Below are 18,829 nucleotides of genomic sequence, written 5' to 3' on the forward strand. Positions count from 1 at the left end.
TTTAATTGGCACAAATTGTTTATAAAATATTTTAAAATTTCATCAGAATAAATAATTTGTTGAGATTTAATGGTCACCTATGTTATGTATGTTCACTGAGTGAGATTTAATGGTCACCTATGTTATGTATGTTCACAGTGAGATTTAATGTTCACCTATGTTTTGTATGTTCACAGTGAGATTTAATGGTCACCTATGTTATGTATGTTCACTGAGTAAGATTTAATGGTCACCTATGTTATGTATGTTCACTGAGTGAGATTTAATGGTCACCTATGTTATGTATGTTCACTGAGTGAGATTAAATGGTCACCTACTATGTTATGTATGTTCACTGAGTGAGATTTAATGGTCACCTATGTTATGTATGTTCACTGAGTGAGATTTAATGGTCACCTATGTTATGTATGTTCACTGAGTAAGATTTAATGGTCACCTATGTTATGTATGTTCACTGAGTGAGATTTAATGGTCACCTATGTTATGTATGTTCACTGAGTGAGATTTAATGGTCACCTATGTTACGTATGTTCACTGAGTGAGATTTAATGGTCACCTATGTTATGTATGTTCACTGAGTGAGATTTAATGGTCACCTATGTTATGTATGTTCACTGAGTGAGATTTAATGGTCACCTATGTTATGTATGTTCACTGAGTGAGATTTAATGGTCACCTATGTTATGTATGTTCACAGTCAGATTTAATGGTCACCTATGTTATGTATGTTCACTGAGTAACTTCTGCTTTTTCTTTCAGGTGTTTTAGATGATGATAATGCAGATGTGTTAATGAATGTAAATATGTTAGATGATGAAGCAGCTAAAAAGAATTTAGAAAATAAAAAGAAGAAAGTAGATTATAAACCGTATGATGAAGCAGAAGAAGATGAATATGGAATGGTATGAGGAACCTATGGTTGTATTCAAATTACTTTGAAATATTTAAGGTTTCCCTTATTTATAGCAGTGAGAACAAAATCATTGGCTTTGATGTTTACTACAGGCTTTTTAAATCTAAATGCATAGTATAAAAAACCTGCAAAACCACAAAAAAGTTGAATAAAATGTGAATGTCATTGAAATTTAAATGTTTGTTGAATGAATAATAAATACAAATGCATATTCATTCAACAAACATTTAAATTTCAATGACATTCACATTTTATTCAACTTTCTTGTTCAAGTTTACTTCCATACATAATACTTTCACTTTCTATTTATACTCACCATGGTTACATTGTGAAGTAATTTATGCATACCTGATTGTGTACTTCAGGCGCAATTTTCTGTATTGTTTTTATCCTGATGATAGTGCCCTAGGCACCGAAACATGTAGATCAATAAATTTTCTGCAGCAGTACCGAAAGTGTTGTTATAAGACTTTCTACATTTTATGTGCTTTATCATAACGACCCTGCATACCCGAGGTATCCACTTCTGGGACTCTACAGTACTACAAATTTACCAGGCGTTGGTTCACTTTCGTTTGTAATATGTTATTAAAAATATACTAGAACTTTAATATTAGGTATTTATTCTTTAAATTAGTATTCAGGAATTTCAATTGAACTTTAGCAGAATTAGAATGCCAACAATGTTGCATTTAAGGTTAAGGCCAACCTAGGGGCATTATGTTTTTCAGTCTGTACGTCCGTTTGTCCGTCTTGTCCCGCTTCAGGTTAAAGTTTTTGTTGAAGGTAGTTTTTGATGAAGTTGAAGTCCAATCAACTTGAAAATTAGTACACATGTTCCCTATGATATGATCTTTCTAATTTTAATTCCAAATTAGAGTTTTGACCCCAATTTCACGGTCCACTGAACATAGAAAATGATACTGTCCCGTTTCAGCTTAAAGTTTTTGGTCAAGGTAGTTTTTGATGAAGTTGAAGTCCAATCAACTTGAAACTTAGTATACATGTTTCCTATGATATGATCTTTCTAATTTTAATTCCAAATTAGAGTTTTGACCCCAATTTCACGGTCCACTGAACATAGAAAATGATAGTGCGAGTGGGGCATCCGTGTACTATGGACACATTCTTGTTTTATATATTTACATTATTATTTTCTATAGCTCAAACCTAAAGATATCCTTGGCAAGTATGATGAAGAGATTGAAGGTGAGAAAAAGAAATCATTTGAACTTGGAGCTGGAGGGAAATATTCTAATGATGATGATAGGCAGATGGACAGAATTCGACAGCAGTTACGAGAACAAAGTGTATGATACTTATATCTGATTTGTTTTGTTTTTGTTTGTACATGTAACTTGTAGTAGTTTTTTTTGGAAAAAATTAAATTCTTCAAAAGAATACTATTTGCATTGTTTCAGCATGTGACTTACACTGCAGAATGAACCACAAGTTAAACTACACTGTAAATTAATGAATAAATGTGATGTTAAAATTTATGCTTATCATGTGACAGAATGAACATAATATTATTTGAACTTTATCTAACATATTTATATTCTGCAACATGTACTTGAATCACATCAAGTAATCCTGCAGTATTATAGTTGTCGAATGATTCACAAAAATGAAAAATTTGCAATCAGATTCTAAATTTACTATATTAAGAAGTAGTACATATCGAATATGAATTTTAAATTTTTGAAAATTTGATTGAATACGCTAGTTTTGTGTTTTAATGATTGTTATAGATGTTTTAATCTGCATGAATCACATTTCTATTCATTGCAGCAAACTCTGTCCCTACCAAGTATGATGATAGCTAGTGAATATTATACACAAGATGAAGCGGTAAGTTTGTTTATATTTACTTGTCAGTATAATTTATACACAAATGGTTTTCCACTTATCCAGATTAAAAGGGGGAATGTTCAGAGCTAGAAAAACTAGTTTAATCCATCTATGCCCTAATGAGTTGATCCAAAGTCAGGAATGAACCTCATTAGTGGCTGTCTTTAGTTACAAAATGTACATCTAAATGTTTTTGTCATTTTTGGAATTTGATGTTGATGGCAGATAGTCTCTATTGAATATATTAACAGTTTTTGTAGATTTAGAGCTTGACATATTGTATAGACAATTGTCTATTCTTGAAGACTGTATGTGAACTTTGTTATATTTTTGAAAATCTGGTCAAAGTTATGGAATTCCCGTAAAATAATTTCAGAGGTAAGGTTTGGTAACTGTAAATGAAAGTTCATTGTTAAGGTTATAATTAATGATGTGATGTGAAGTACCCTGATACCAGCTTACCCCAAATTAAAGCAAGTCCAGCTTTATACTTTTTCCATCACATTATCCTGTCCCTTGTGAACATTCTAGGGTCATATCTTACTTTACCTCTCATTTCAACTTGAAGCTAATTTCTTTATATTACACATATTTCTACAATATTTAAGCACTTCATTAACTGATTGCAATTTACAGGATGCCAAGTTTAAAAAAATAAAGAAGAAAAGGAGGAAGATAAGAGGAAAGGCACTCAAAGCAGATGATTTGCTACTGTTAGATGAGAATGAGGAAAATTATGGTTCAAGGTAATTGTTGTAAAAAAAAAAGCCTCGAAATACAATGATAATTTTTATCTAGCCTGTGAAGAAAGTCACAGAATGCCAGACATAGGGATTACTATCAGGTTGGGGCGGTGTCAGTGTAAACTATTTGTATAAAGTTTTATATTTTGGAAGATAGAAGACCTGGATTTTTTATTCCTTGTTTCCAGATGCTTTATGTTACAAAGTTTCTGTCTGTCTTATGTTCATTGTCCTTGACCTCATTTCATGGTTCAGAGTATGGTAATACTTTTTGAATTTAATGATAAGTAAGGCTATGTATAAAGGCACCCTGTGCATTGGACAAAAGATATTTCTTGAAATGTTTTAGCCTTTTAAGAATTGTGTTGGATTATCCAAGATGCCACTGTCAAGAGATTTTAAACAATAACTACCGGGTATTAGCCAATTTGAACAATTTCATTAGAAATTTTCCAATGATGGTCCTCTTTCAAACTAATATCCAGTCACCCCAACCAAAATACAGAATCTTTGCCACTGTTTAAATTTTTATATGGAACCTACTGGAAAAATACATCGAAAGAAAACTTTGATCTAACTTAATAGCCATTGGTAGCCAGTTAAAAGATTATGTTGGTTGATCCTGTCATCAACTCTCATCACTTTACTGTTATTACAACATAGGGGCAACACTCATCACTTTACTGTTATTACAACATAGGGCCAACACTCATCACTTTACTGTTATTACAACATAGGGGCAACACTCATCACTTTACTGTTATTACAACATAGGGCCAACACTCATCACTTTACTGTTATTACAACATAGGGGCAACACTCATCACTTTACTGTTATTACAACATAGGGGCAACTCTCATCACTTTACTGTTATTACAACATAGGGGCAACACTCATCACTTTACTGTTATTACAACATAGGGGCAACACTCATCACTTTACTGTTATTACAACATAGGGGCAACACTCATCACTTTACTGTTATTACAACATAGGGCCAACACTCATCACTTTACTGTTATTACAACATAGGGCCAACACTCATCACTTTACTGTTATTACAACATAGGGGCAACACTCATCACTTTACTGTTATTACAACATAGGGGCAACACTCATCACTTTACTGTTCATTACAACATAGGGCCAACACTCATCACTTTACTGTTATTACAACATAGGGGCAACTCTTATCACTTTACTGTTATTACAACATAGGGGCAACTCTCATCACTTTACTGTTATTACAACATAGGGGCAACACTCATCACTTTACTGTTATTACAACATAGGGGCAACTCTCATCACTTTACTGCTATTACAACATAGAGGCAAAACAGCAGGTCTTACAATTTTCTCTAAAAAGACTTTTTTTATTGCAACCAAATGGTGTAAAGATACTATAACAGTCCCACTTGTAATTAATTGGATCTATCATGACCACCAACTAACATATGTCAGTAAATATAAATAGAACTGAAACAGTATTATGGAAAGATGCAAGATAAACAATACCGGTTCCTTCAAGCCATCAATTTTGCATGGTAAAAGTTTGCAGGCTAATATTAACATTAGTGTACATGAATTGTTAACATTTTGTAGGGATAGAGGTAAAGGTATAAAAATAAAAGACGAACCTGTGGAGGATCAAGATACAAATAGTTATCAGGGTGTATACCAGACAGGAATTGCTAATCCATTTGAACCTGATTGGTCCAAACCTCCAGAGATCAAAATGGATATTGAAGCCTTAAAAGAAGAGGAAATAGATCCTAGTAAGTGCATGTTATACACATATATTTATAGCTTATAACATGTCCTTTTCCATATTGGCCCTGGTATCATCCTGAGACTCCCATATCAGCCCGAGGGCTCATATGAGTTGAGGGATGATACCAGTGCCCATATGGAAAAGGACATGTTATAATCTAATTATCTCATATTATACAAATGCTTTAAAAAAAGAAAGAATTTTATTATTTCGTCTGGCAAGATCATACATTTTTGTTCTCCACTGAAATAACTTCATTATTACGATGCTCCCCAACAGTTCAAAACTATAGTCCTTGAATTTTATAATGTTAAACCAGATTTTCTTTTAGAAGTGGTGTTCTTTATTTATTTAACAAATCCGCTGTCATTTTAATCGAGGTTCCTTGTCTGTCATTGTTGATAGAAACGTTCATGTCGTCATAACAATAACCAGCTGTTTGACCGGGCAGGAATATGACTAGGGCAAATCTGTGGTTAATGCATATGCAAAATCGAATGCTTTCGTAACAAATATGTAATTAAAGTACATGTATATACAATACACACAAGGTGATTCTCTTCAAAATCTCTCTTGCTACTGTTGAGTTAATCCCAAATGATTGACGGTAAAAAATTAGGTATTTGACCCTGTCATATAACTATTGAATATACAGATGGATAGTGCAGAGTGATACATTCACAATCATGAGCAATCACTTTGAAATATTTCCATCTAGAAAAATGTTTAACTTATTCTCCTTGTGTGTACCTTATCCCTGTTTTATGCATTTTTACTTTGATCTTTTTGTGTGATAATGTTTATACGCTTGTTTACAGGATGTATTATGGTATACCATTGTCCATCAGTCCATTGTTAACATATCGGACAATAACTCAAAAACGCTTTAATCAATTTTCATGATACTTTGGTGAATTGTTTATATCTATTGACTTAAGCTCCCTTTCGATTTTTATAAATTTTAGATTTCCGAGTTATGGGACTTTATTCATAAAAAAGGGAGGATTTTTCAGTTACTCAAAAATGCTTTGAGCAGTTTTCATTAAACTTTGGTGACGGGTTTATATATATTAAAATAAGCTCCCTTTAGTTTTTTATAAATTTCTGACATTGAGGAGTTATGGAACTTTATTCGTTGAAAAAGCGAAGGGTGTATCATGCGCTTAGGTCGCAGCTCTTTATTCATATTGCTACTAGATGAGATAAAAAAATTTGCTAGTTTCTAAGGTCTGTTAGCAAAAGCATATTTTTTTCTCAATTGGGAGAAACAGAATGTATGACATCATGAGCTTATGTAATTGACGTTGCCTACGAAAACAGCGATAAACAGATTATCAATGGTCTTTCAAACTCTAGGATGTTTCTCTGCTACTTCTCATCTCAGGGCTATCTCCCTTCAAATTTTTTCTCATTTTTCCAGACTTTAGAATTTACCAAATTTATGAAAGAGAGTACATGTTTTCAACCTCTCCTACAGTTTTCAACCAAGATCCCTAAGACTTCACACAAAGATTGTAAATATGTTGAAGTTGTGCACCTGATATTATAGAATTGTTTGAACATTTTTTTTTTATTTTTCCCAACTTGGGAACTTAGTTGTTTTCCAGCAAAATTTACACAAGAGGATACCAAATTTTTGTAATCAGCTCCTCCTACAGTTTTCAACTGAGATCCCTCAAATATCACTCGAACATCACACAAACATAACATACATCTTGAAGTTGTACACCTGCTATTTTAGAATTGATTAAGGAACTTTCCCTTGTTTTTCGATTTACAATTGTAAATGGCATAGACATCTTCTCTGATTTTCCAGCTATTGAACATCAATTGATTTTTATACGACCGCAAAATTTTTTGCGGTCGTATATTGGTATGACGTTGGCGTCGTCGTCGTCCGAAGACACATTGGTTTTCACACTCTAACTTTAGTTTAAGTGAATGGATCTCTTTGAAATTTTACCATAAGGTTCAATACCACAAAAGGAAGATGGGGATTGATTTTGGGGGTTATGGTACCAACAGTTAAGGAATAAGGGGCCAAAAAGGGGCCAAAAATAAGCATTTTCTAGTTTCCAGACAATAACTGTGGAACGGTGTATGGATCTCTCTGAAATTATACTACAAGTTTCCATACCACAAAGGGATGGTTAGGATTTGCTTTGGGGGGTTATGGCTCAAACCGTTTAGGAATTAGGGGCAAAAAAGGGGGAAAAACAAGGTTGTCCTGGTTAATGGACAAATACTTTAGTACAAAACATAATTTAAAGCAGTGTAAGGGAGAAATTGTGGGGGGTCAATTTTTTCTCATTTCAGATTTCAGAAATTAAAAAGAATTATTCTTCAAATATTTTTTTTTTTCAAATTTCAAATATTGAAAAATTTCAAGAAGTAATCTTTAATTGCACAGTATAGCGCATTAGATTTGTAAAATCTTTGACCACATTTATTTATTTGTTATGCCGAATCTAACCGTGTATTTAGATTTTTAATTTTGGGTCCAGTTTTCAAATTGGTCTACATTAAGGTCCAAAGGGTCCAAAATTAAACTTTGTTTGATTTTAACAAAAATTGAATATATGGGGTTCTTTGATATGCTGAATCTAAACATGTATTTAGATTTTTGATTTTTGGTCCAGTTTTCAAGTTGGTCCAAATTGGGATCCAAAATTAAACTTTGTTTGATTTCAACAAAAATTGAATATATGGGGTTCTTTGATATGCTGAATCTAACCATGTACTTAGATTTTTTATTTGTGGGCCCCGCTATCAAATTGGTTCATATTGAGGTCAAAAGGGTCCAAAATTAAACTTTGTTTGATTTCATCAAAAATTGAATTATTGGGGTTCTTTGATACATGTATTTAGATTTTAGATTTTTGGCCCAGTTTTCAAGTTGGTCCAAATTGGGGTCCAAAATTAAAACTTTGTTTGATTTCAACAAAAATTGAATATATGGGGTTCTTTGATATGCTGAATCTAACCATGTATTTAGATTTTTTATTTGTGGGCCCGCTATCAAATTGGTTCATATTGAGGTCAAAAGGGTCCAAAATTAAACTTTGTTTGATTTCATCAAAAATTGAATTATTGGGTTCTTTGATATGCCTAATCTAACCGTGTTTTTAGATTTTTAATTTTGGGTCCCGTTTTTATACGCCCGTTTACGGGACGTATTATGGCATACCGTTGTCCGTCTGTCCGTCCGTCCGTCTGTCCGTCCGTCTGTCCGTTGTCAACATGTCGGACATTAACTCAAAAATGCTTTAACCAATTTGCATAAAACTTTGGTGAATTGTTTATATCTATTGACGTGAGCTCCCTTTCGTTTTTTATCAAATTTAGATTTTACGTTTCCGAGTTATGGGGTTTTATTCATTAAAAAAAGGGGGATTTTCCAGTTTTTGGACAATAAGTCAAGAATGCTTTCACCAACTTGCAAGAAATTGTGGTGAATTGTTTATATCTATTGACATGAGCTCTCTTTCGATTTTTATAAATTTTAGATTTTACGTTTCCGAGTTACAGGGTTTTATTCATAAAAAAAGGGGGGATTTTCCAGTTTTCGGACAAAAACTCAAAAATGCTTCCAGCAATTCTTATGAAACTTTGGTGAATTGTTTGTATGTATTGATGTAAGCTCCCTTTAGAATTTTATAAATTTAACGTTTTACATTTTTGAGTTATGGGGTTTTATTCATTAAAAAAGGGGTGATTTTCCAGTTTTCGGACAATAACTCAAAAATGCTGTCACCAATTCTCATGAAACGTTGGCGAATTGTTTATATCTATTGATGTAAGCTCCCTTTTTATTTTCATAAATTTCTAATATGACATTAAGAATTTATTGAACTTTATTTGTTTATAGTCTGACAAGTATTGCACAACAGCAAGAAATCTTTAATTGAATATAAATTCAATACATATAACCAATTTCAAGTTCTTTGACTACATTTATTCAGAAACCTATAATATGTCAAATATTTAATTACAATCCAAATTCAGACCTGAATCAAGCTTGAATATTGTGTCCATTTTTGCCCCAACTGTTCAGGGTTGGACCTCTGCGGGCGTATCTAGCTGCGCTCAGCGAAGCAGTTTATTTAAATTGGTCTACATTAAGGTCCAAAGGGTCCAAAATTAAACTTTGTTTGATTTTAACAAAAATTGAATTCTTGGGGTTCTTTGATATGCTGAATCTAAACATGTGTTTAGATTTTTGATTATGGGCCCAGTTTTCAAGTTGGTCCAAATTGGGGTCCAAAATTAAACTTTTTTTGATTTCAACAAAAATTGAATATATGGGGTTCTTTGATATGCTGAATCTAACCATGTATTTAGATTTTTTATTTGTGGGCCCCGCTATCAAATTGGTTCATATTGAGATCAAAAAGGTCCAAAATTAAACTTTGTTTGATTTCATCAAAAATTGAATTATTGGGGTTCTTTGATATTCCAAATCTAACCGTGTATTTAGATTATTAATTTTGGGTCCCGTTTTTTAAATTGGTCTACATTAAGGTCCAAAGGGTCCAAAATTAAACTTAGTTTGATTTTAACAAAAATTGAATTCTTGGGGTTCTTTGATATGCTGAATCTAAACATGAGTTTAGAATTTTGATTATGGGCCCAGTTTTCAAGTTTGTCCAAGTTGGGGTCCAAAATTAAACTTTGTTTGATTTCAACAAAAATTTAATATATGGGGTTCTTTGATATTCTGAATCTAACCATGTATTTTGATTTTGGACATTGGACCATAATAGGTAAATAAAAAAAATTCAAGTTCTTAGACCACATTCTTTCTGTGTCAGAAACCTATGCTGTGTCAAATATTTAATCACAATCCAAATTCAGAGCTGTATCAAGCTTGAATGTTGTGTCCATACTTGCCCCAACTGTTCAGGGTTCGACCTCTGCGGTCGTATCAAGCTGCGCCCAGCGAAGCATTTTATTCAGAACTGTTCATGTATTAATAAAGTTATTTTTATAATTTTAGCGGAATTATTGGAGCCAGATGAAGATTTAACAGGTGTTAATATAGAGGAAGATGAAGTCCAAAATGAATTACACTCAGCACTTACCAAAGCTCGTAAAGTTAATCTGAAACGAAAGAAACCTCCAACTTTACAGGTACCAATTCAACAGTACACAATTTCTTTCACTTGCTTATCAACAGCAATTTTATGGTCAACTGACCCAAAGGGCAGGTAGGAGCAATTGCCATTTCCTTTGACTCCATCATCTTTTACTATTTACTGTAAACAGTTAAATTGCCCAGGTGCAATTGCATTATGCTCAGCAACTTATAACTAGGCTAATCCTGCTGTAATTCAGAAAGATTTATATTATTTCAGACAGTCTTAGAATAAGTAAAGCAAATAAAAAAATAAGAAGCAATGTTGTCACTATCAAATAGACAGCTAATTTTAGATTAAATCATTTCATATCAACAATAAATTGATTGAACTCAAAATTATTTTCAGTTGCAAAATATTTCAATTTTCCCTTCCAAGTCTTTTTCCTAATTTTTATACGCCCGTTTACGGGACGTATTATGGTATACCGTTGACCGTCTGTCCGTCCGTCCATCGTCAACATGTCGGACATTAATTCAAAAACGCTTCAACCAATATGCATGAAACTTAGGTGAATTGTTTATATCTATTGATGTGAGCTCCCTTTCGTTTTTTCTAAATTTCAGATTTACCATTTCCGAGTTTTGGGGTTTTATTCATTAAAAAAGGGGGGATTTTCCAGTTTTCAGACAATAACTCAAATACAATTTGCATGAAACTTTTGTGAATTGTTCATATCTATTGACGTGAGCTCTCTTTCGTTTTTTATAAATTTCGGATTTACTGTTTCTGAGTTTTGGGGTTTTATTCATTAAAAAAGGGGTGATTTTCCAGTTTTCGGACAATAATTTAAAAAAAAATTCACTAATTCGCATGAAACTTTTGTGAATTGTTCATATCTATTGACTTAGCTCCCTTTCGTTTTTTATAAATTTCAGATTTACCGTTTTCGAGTTTTGGGGTTTTATTCATTAAAAAAGAGGGGATTTTCCCGTTTTCAGACAATAACTCAAAAACAATTTCACTAATTTGCAAGAAACTTTGGTGAATTGTTTATTTCTATCGACATGAGCTCCCTTTTGATATTTATAAATTTAAGACTATACGTTTCCGATTTATGGGGTTTTATTCATTACAAAAAGGGGGATTTTCCGGTTTTCGGACAATAACTCAAAAATGCTTTTCAGCATTTTTTATGAAACTTTGGTAAATTGTTTATATCTATTTTTGTAAGCTCCCATTTTATTTTTATAAATTTTCGATTTTACGTTTCCGAGTTATAAGATTTTATTTGTTTATAGTCTGACAACAGATTTACTAAGTATTGCGTAACAGCACAGTGTATTGCACAACAGCAAGAAATCTTTCATATAACCAAATTCAAGTTCTTTGACTACATTTATTCAGAAGCCTATAATATATCAAATATTTAATTACAATCCAAATTCAGACCTGTATCAAGCTTGAATATTGTGTCCATTTTTGCCTCAACTGTTCAGGGTTGGACCTCTGCGGGCGTATCCAGCTGCGCTCAGCGAAGCAGTTTATTGGCTTATTACAAGCTATTTCTTAAAGTAATTAGATATTTATTTGTTAAAAGCAATTATTAAACTATCACATTATACAATACAGAAAGTATAGGTCCAAACTAGCACTTAACAGTACATCAAAACAAATAACACACAAGTATTTAATGTCAACATTGTCGGTGTAACCATTGGAGTATGGTAAATGTAAAGCATCAATTTACAGGTTATGCTGTGTACTTTGACAGAAATAATTTAATTTTTTAAAGAGATGAGAATTATTCAGTCATAATTAATGGTACCAAGTGTCAGTCTACTCAAGGAGATTTGAGTATAACCTCCTTTGTTATATGTTAGCTATGAATTGTATTTGAATATTTTCTGTTTTTATGCCCCCGCCGTACCGGAGGGGGCATTAAGTTTTACCCTTGTCCGTCTGTACGTACGTACGTACGTACGTACGTCCGTCCGTACGTCCCGAAATTGGTTTCCGTTCTCTAACTTGAGTTTGCCTCAACCAAATGTTATGAAACTTATACACAATGCTTATTACCACAAAACACAGATCAAGTTTGAATTTTGGTGGCGTCACTTTAACCGATCTAGAGTTATGCCCCTTTATAAAAGGAAATATTGCAAAATTTTTAGTTTCCGTTCTCTAACTTAAGTTTGCCTCAACCAAATGTTATGAAACTTATACACAATGCTTATTACCACAAAACACAGATCAAGTTTGAATTTTGGTGGTGTCACTTTAACCAATCTAGAGTTATGCCCCTTTATAAAAGGAAAAATTGCAAAATTTTTATTTTCTTCTAAATAATAAGTTTATATAATATATTTTTAAAATTGGAGTTATCTTCCTTTGACCATGATTATAGTTGAATCAACTACAATCAATGCTTTATACAATGCAATGTTTAATTTTGACTACCACTGATAAAACACAGATCAAGTTGAATTTGGGTAGTGTCACTTTAACCATTATTGAGTTATGCCCCTTTATAAATAGAAAGATTGCAAAATTTTTTAGTTTCCATTCTGTAACTGAAGTTTTCCCCAGCCAAACATTGTGAAACCTATACACAATATTCATTCCAACAAAACTCAGTAAAGATCAAGTACATTTTTTTTGTTTCAGTTCTCTAACTTGAGTTTGCCTCAACCAAATGTTATGAAACTTATACACAATGCTAATTACTACATAATACAGATTAAGTACGAAATTAGGTGGCAACACTTTTACCATTCTAGAGTTATGTCCCATTATAAACATAAAAATTGCTGAATTTTTATACGACCGCAAAAAAATTTTGTGGTCGTATATTGGTATGACGTTGGCGTCGCCGTCGTCGTCGTCGTCGTCCGGCGTCGTCGTCCGAATACATATTGGTTTTCGCACTCTAACTTTAGTTTAAGTAAATTGATCTTTTTGAAATTTGACCATAAGGTTAAATACCACAAAAGGAAGGTTGGGATTGATTTTGGGGGTTATGGTACCAACAGTTAAGGAATTAGGGGTCAAAAAGGGGCCAAAAATGAGCATTTTCTAGTTTCCAGACAATAACTGTGGAACGGTGTATGGATCTCTCTGAAATTATACTACAAGTTTCCATACCACAAAGGGATGGTTAGGATTTGCTTTGGGGGGTTATGGCTCAAACCGTTTAGGAATTAGGGGCAAAAAAGGGGGAAAAACAAGGTTGTCCTGGTTAATGGACAAATACTTTAGTACAAAACATAATTTAAAGCAGTGTAAGGGAGATAAATCAAATACATCATTGGAATTATCTCCCTTACACTGCTTTTAAATTATGTATAAAGTAATGGTTAATGAACAATAAAGATAATCTAAAACAGTGTAAGGGAGGTAATCCAAATACAACGTTTTGGTTACTTCCCTTGCACTGCTTTTAAATTATGTTTAAAGAAATGCATATTTATAAAGGAAGACCAGTAAAAATATCTGCAAATGTTTTCATCTTTTTTTTTTACAAAAATATCCATATGAAAGATTTGACACTATATTTTTATTAATTCTATTATAAAATAGATTAAATTAGCACTATGGTAAATTTAAATGGGTAATTATGGTTGCCAACTCCATTGGAAATTTGAATTGAGATTATGACCATATCTTGAGGGAAAGAATTTTTTTGGGGGAAAAAGGGGGGGGGGGATAAAAAGAAATTCTGGGGGGCCAATTTTTTCTCATTTCAGATTTCAGAAATTAAAAAGAATTATTCTTCAAATATTATTTTTTTTTCAAATTTCAAATATTGAAAAATTTCAAGAAGTAATCTTTAATTGCACAGTATGGCGCATTAGATTTGTAAAATCTTTGATCACATTTATTTATTTGTTATGCCGAATCTAACAGTGTATTTAGATTTTTAATTTTGGGTCCAGTTTTCAAATTGGTCTACATTAATGTCCAAAGGGTCCAAAATTAAACTTTGTTTGATTTTAGCAAAAATTGAATATATGAGGTTCTTTGATATGCTGAATCTAAACATGTATTTAGATTTTTTATTTTTGGCCCAGTTTTCAAGTTGGTCCAAATTGGGGTCCAAAATTAAACTTTGTTTGATTTCAACAAAAATTGAATATATGGGGTTCTTTGATATGCTGAATCTAACCATGTATTTAGATTTTTTATTTGTGGACCCCGTTATCTAATTGGTTCATATTGAGGTCAAAAGGGTCCAAAATTAAACTTTGTTTGATTTCATCTAAAATTGAATTATTGGGGTTCTTTGATATTCCAAATCTAACCGTGTATTTAGGTTTTTAATTTTGGGTCCTGTTTTTTTAAATTGGTCTACATTGAGGTCCAAAGGGTCCAAAATTAAACTTAGTTTGATTTTGACAAAAATTGAATTCTTGGGGTTCTTTGATTTGCTGAATCTAAACATGTGTTTAGATTTTTGATTATGGGCCCAGTTTTGAAGTTGGTCCAAGATAGGGTCCAGTATTTAAACTTTGTTTGATTTCAACAAAAATTGAATATATGGGGTTCTTTGATATGCTGAATCTAAACATGTATTTAGATTTTTGATTATGGGCCCAGTTTTCAAGTTGGTCCAAATTGGGGTCCAAAATTAAACTTTGTTTGATTTCAACAAAAATTGAATATATGAGGTTCTTTGATATGCTGAATCTAACCATGTATTTAGATTTTTTATTTGTAGGCCCGCTATCAAATTGGTTCATATTGAGGTCAAAAGGGTCCAAAATTAAACTTTGTTTGATTTCATCGAAAATTGAATTATTGGGGTTCTTTGATATGCCAAATCTAACCGTGTTTTTAGATTCTTAATTTGGGTCCCGTTTTTTAAATTGGTCTTCATTGAGGTCCAAAGGGTCCAAAATTAAACTTAGTTTGATTTTAACAAAAATTGAATTCTTGGGGTTCTTTGATATGCTGAATCTAAACATGTGTTTAGATTTTTGATTATGGGCCCAGTTTTCAAGTTGGTCCAAGTTGGGGTCCAAAATTAAACTTTTTTTGATTTCAACAAAAGTTGAATATATGGGGTTCTTTGATATGCTGAATCTAACCATGAATTTAGATTTTTTATTTGTGGGCCCCGCTATCAAATTGGTTCATATTGCTGTCAAAAGGGTCCAAAATTAAACTTTGTTTGATTTCATCAAAAATTGAATTATTGGGGTTCTTTGATATTCCAAATCTAACCGTGTATTTAGATTTTTAATTTTAAGTCCCGTTTTTTAAATTGGTCTACATTAAGGTCCAAAGGGTCCAAAATTAAACTTAGTTTGATTTTAGCAAAAATTGAATTCTTGGGGTTCTTTGATATGCTGAATCTAAACATGTGTTTAGATTTTTGATTATGGGCCCAGTTTTCAAGTTTGTCCAAGTTGGGGTCCAAAATTAAACTTTGTTTGATTTTAACAAAAATTGAATATATGGGGTTCTTTGATATGCTGAATCTAACCATGTATTTTGATTTTGGACATTGAACCATAATAGGTAAATTAAAAAAATTCAAGTTCTTAGACCACATTCTTTCTGTGTCAGAAACCTATGCTGTGTCAAATATTTAATAACAATCCAAATTCAGAGCTGTATCAAGCTTGAATGTTGTGTCCATACTTGCCCCAACTGTTCAGGGTTCGACCTCTGCGGTCGTATCAAGCTGCGCCCCAGCGAAGCATTTTATTTAGTTTGTCTCAACCAAATGTTGTAAAACTTATACACAACCGTTCTAGAGTTATGCCTCATTACAAATAGAAAAATTGCTGAATTTTTAGTTTCTGTTCTCTACTTAAGTTAGCCTCAACCAAATGTTATGAGACTTACACACAATGCTTATTACCACAAAACTCAGATCAAGTTCAAATTTGGGTAGTGTCACTTTTACCGTTCTTCAGTTATGTCCCTTTATAACTATATGATATGCAAGCGGGGGCATCATCTGTGTCCACATGTGGACACTATCCACATTTATTTTATATTTGTCAATAGTCATGAAAAAAAATAAATGACCAAGGAGATTTCTGATTATCTAATTATGTATAATTGATATTTTTTAACTCAATGTTTACAGTTAGCAGAACAGATTAAATCTAAAGAAGAACCCATGGAGATGTCTCCAACAAAGAAAGGTGCACTGAACATAATATTGAATGCAACTTCAGAATTCTGTCGATCTCTGGGAGATATTCCTACTTATGGACAGGCTGGTAATAGAGAGGAAGATAAAGATGAATTGGTGGTTGGTATAAAATATTTTTTTATGATAACATTGTGGACATCATTGATTGGATATTCTAATATGAAGCCCTTTAAACGCTCTTGGTCCATACCTGGGGTAAAATATGAATATTGTATGTAAGCTGATTGGCAACGTAAGAATTTGTTTTGGCTGTTCCAATTAATTCCCATGTCATAGGCAGTTATAATTAAATACAGGAAACATATAAAGAAAAGTTCAGTATGATTTTTGAAATTTGTTCAGTATGTAGGTAAGTTATTTATTTACATAAATACTTGTTCGAAATCTAAGGCGATACCACTGAGTACCATCTCAATTTCAAATTGAAACTTATTTGAAATTGAAGATGAAAGTTTTTGATTTGTGAATTAACGAAAAACCTTACGAACATCCAAAATCCCTGCTTTAAGCATGTCACTAAGTTTTCTACACCTTTAACATCAGTATTTGTAGTGTGTTTAATTAAGGAACAACAAATATTTGCCTTGATCTAAGGTCCTGTGGTAAAAAAAATACCATTTGAAACAAAAATAATTCATGTGAAACAGGATTTAATTAATGATGTGCACAGAATTGTGGGAGATTTGTTTATATACCATTAGTGTCTTATATATGTGTATATACATGGGACCTGTGTCAGGAACCTAGGAAAGAGGATAGTTTTGTTAGGCATGCTCTTTTATAAAATATACAAGTTGTTTATAATGATCTTGCATATGGTAGCAAAAGAAGGTAAAAAGTGTATATTTCACCTTTAATACACTTTAAAGGGTTCAAAAATCTTGTTATTATCACATACATTTCCATCAAAGTTCTATATAAGCTTTTAAAGGTTATAGGGTAATTCTAATTTGCAATAACATGAGAAATTCAGTTTCAAAATGAAAGCAAGTCCCTTTGAACAATTTTAGGTACTGTTAGATGTATCTATGTTTGCATGTTGGTTCTTTTTTTGAGAGTTTATCAATTAAGTCATTTGACCTCCCTTTCAAGATCATTGCTTTTTTTCAAGCTGCAATCATAACTTATATCACAGTAACTGTAACTTTGTAGATTGCAATATAGTGAGTGAGTCAGCACACAGGCAAAAAAGTGGGTAAATTTCATGCTGCACTGACTATGTTTAAAGTTTACATTTTGGTACTGTAGTTCACATGTATTTAAAATCATGTCAGAATTTTGACTCCTAGCCTACCAGACTTTTCTTTTATTATTGCTGCTTATAATAGCGAGAGAAGCAACAATTTTTTATTTTAATTTCTTTAGTTTGACCTGTTCATGGCTTGATCCCTGATCTGTTGTACTTGAGTCAATCACACTACAACAAGACCCCAAAGACATAAATGGCTTGTAACCTCAATTGGAGATACATGCATGGCAGTCTGTGAAAATCAATAAACAGTTTAATCATACTTTACTCATGTTTGCTGATGTTAACATTTAAGATTAGATAGTACATGTATTACTATATGAATATTTTCTTGATTTCATTGAAATTCTTCAAAGCAAAACATTCTCAGAGCACTTTATTTCTTAGATATATCTATATATTTTTATACTCTTACAGGACTTAGAACGAGAACTCGCTGAAGAAAGATTACGTAAACAGGAAGAGGATGATCAGTCAGGTTGGAACAGAGTGGAAATCGACCAGACACCTGTGGATTTATCAAACGTAAGTTTACTGAGACAATAGACTTAGTATGTTAAACAAATGTAACTTTATTAAACATGTCAGGATAATAATACAGAGATAGGGGCACCTCTATATACATCAGTGATAACAACATGAAATTGATCTTGACATCACAAAGAATGATGAACTAACACTTCTCGTTAATGTCTTGTCACTTTTTCCAATTCACTTGTCCCTAATACTGAAGCAGTGTCTGTGGGCCCTGCAAATGTATTGATATGTCATTTTATAATTTTGTACATCTTTTTGAAGAATTGACCATTTAGTTAGTGCTTATACAAAATATCTCCTTAGGATATGGTGTCTAAATGCATAGTTCTTAATTAGTAGATTAGTAAGATTGTTAACTTCGGCGCTGTTTTCTCTGTGAAAGAAGTTTAACATCATACTGTTATTGTTGCAGAAGCTTTTGTCTTAGACATGTCTACTTAGCAAATTTAAACACTTTATGTTGATTTGAAGTATTTTAATTTTAGAAAGCAAACTGAAGCCTTTACTACATATATTTCTTTAT

The 18,829-nt window shown here is 32.3% G+C and overlaps 1 protein-coding gene across 1 annotated transcript in view; it reads left to right on the plus strand.

The window, feature by feature from the left end:
- Positions 1–18,829, plus strand: part of LOC127698936 (U4/U6.U5 tri-snRNP-associated protein 1-like) — a 50,105-nt gene that overhangs the window by 26,768 nt on the left and 4,508 nt on the right. Inside the window, exons 8-15 of the mRNA XM_052202695.1 lie at positions 760–902; positions 2,077–2,223; positions 2,705–2,764; positions 3,401–3,510; positions 5,111–5,283; positions 10,276–10,409; positions 16,452–16,619; positions 18,187–18,294. Of these exons, the coding sequence (XP_052058655.1) occupies positions 760–902; positions 2,077–2,223; positions 2,705–2,764; positions 3,401–3,510; positions 5,111–5,283; positions 10,276–10,409; positions 16,452–16,619; positions 18,187–18,294 (1,043 nt within the window). The remainder of the gene's footprint in view (positions 1–759; positions 903–2,076; positions 2,224–2,704; positions 2,765–3,400; positions 3,511–5,110; positions 5,284–10,275; positions 10,410–16,451; positions 16,620–18,186; positions 18,295–18,829) is intronic.

The sequence above is a fragment of the Mytilus californianus genome, unplaced genomic scaffold (genome assembly GCF_021869535.1).
Source record: "Mytilus californianus isolate M0D057914Y unplaced genomic scaffold, xbMytCali1.0.p SCAF_4, whole genome shotgun sequence".
NCBI lineage: Eukaryota > Metazoa > Mollusca > Bivalvia > Mytilida > Mytilidae > Mytilus > Mytilus californianus.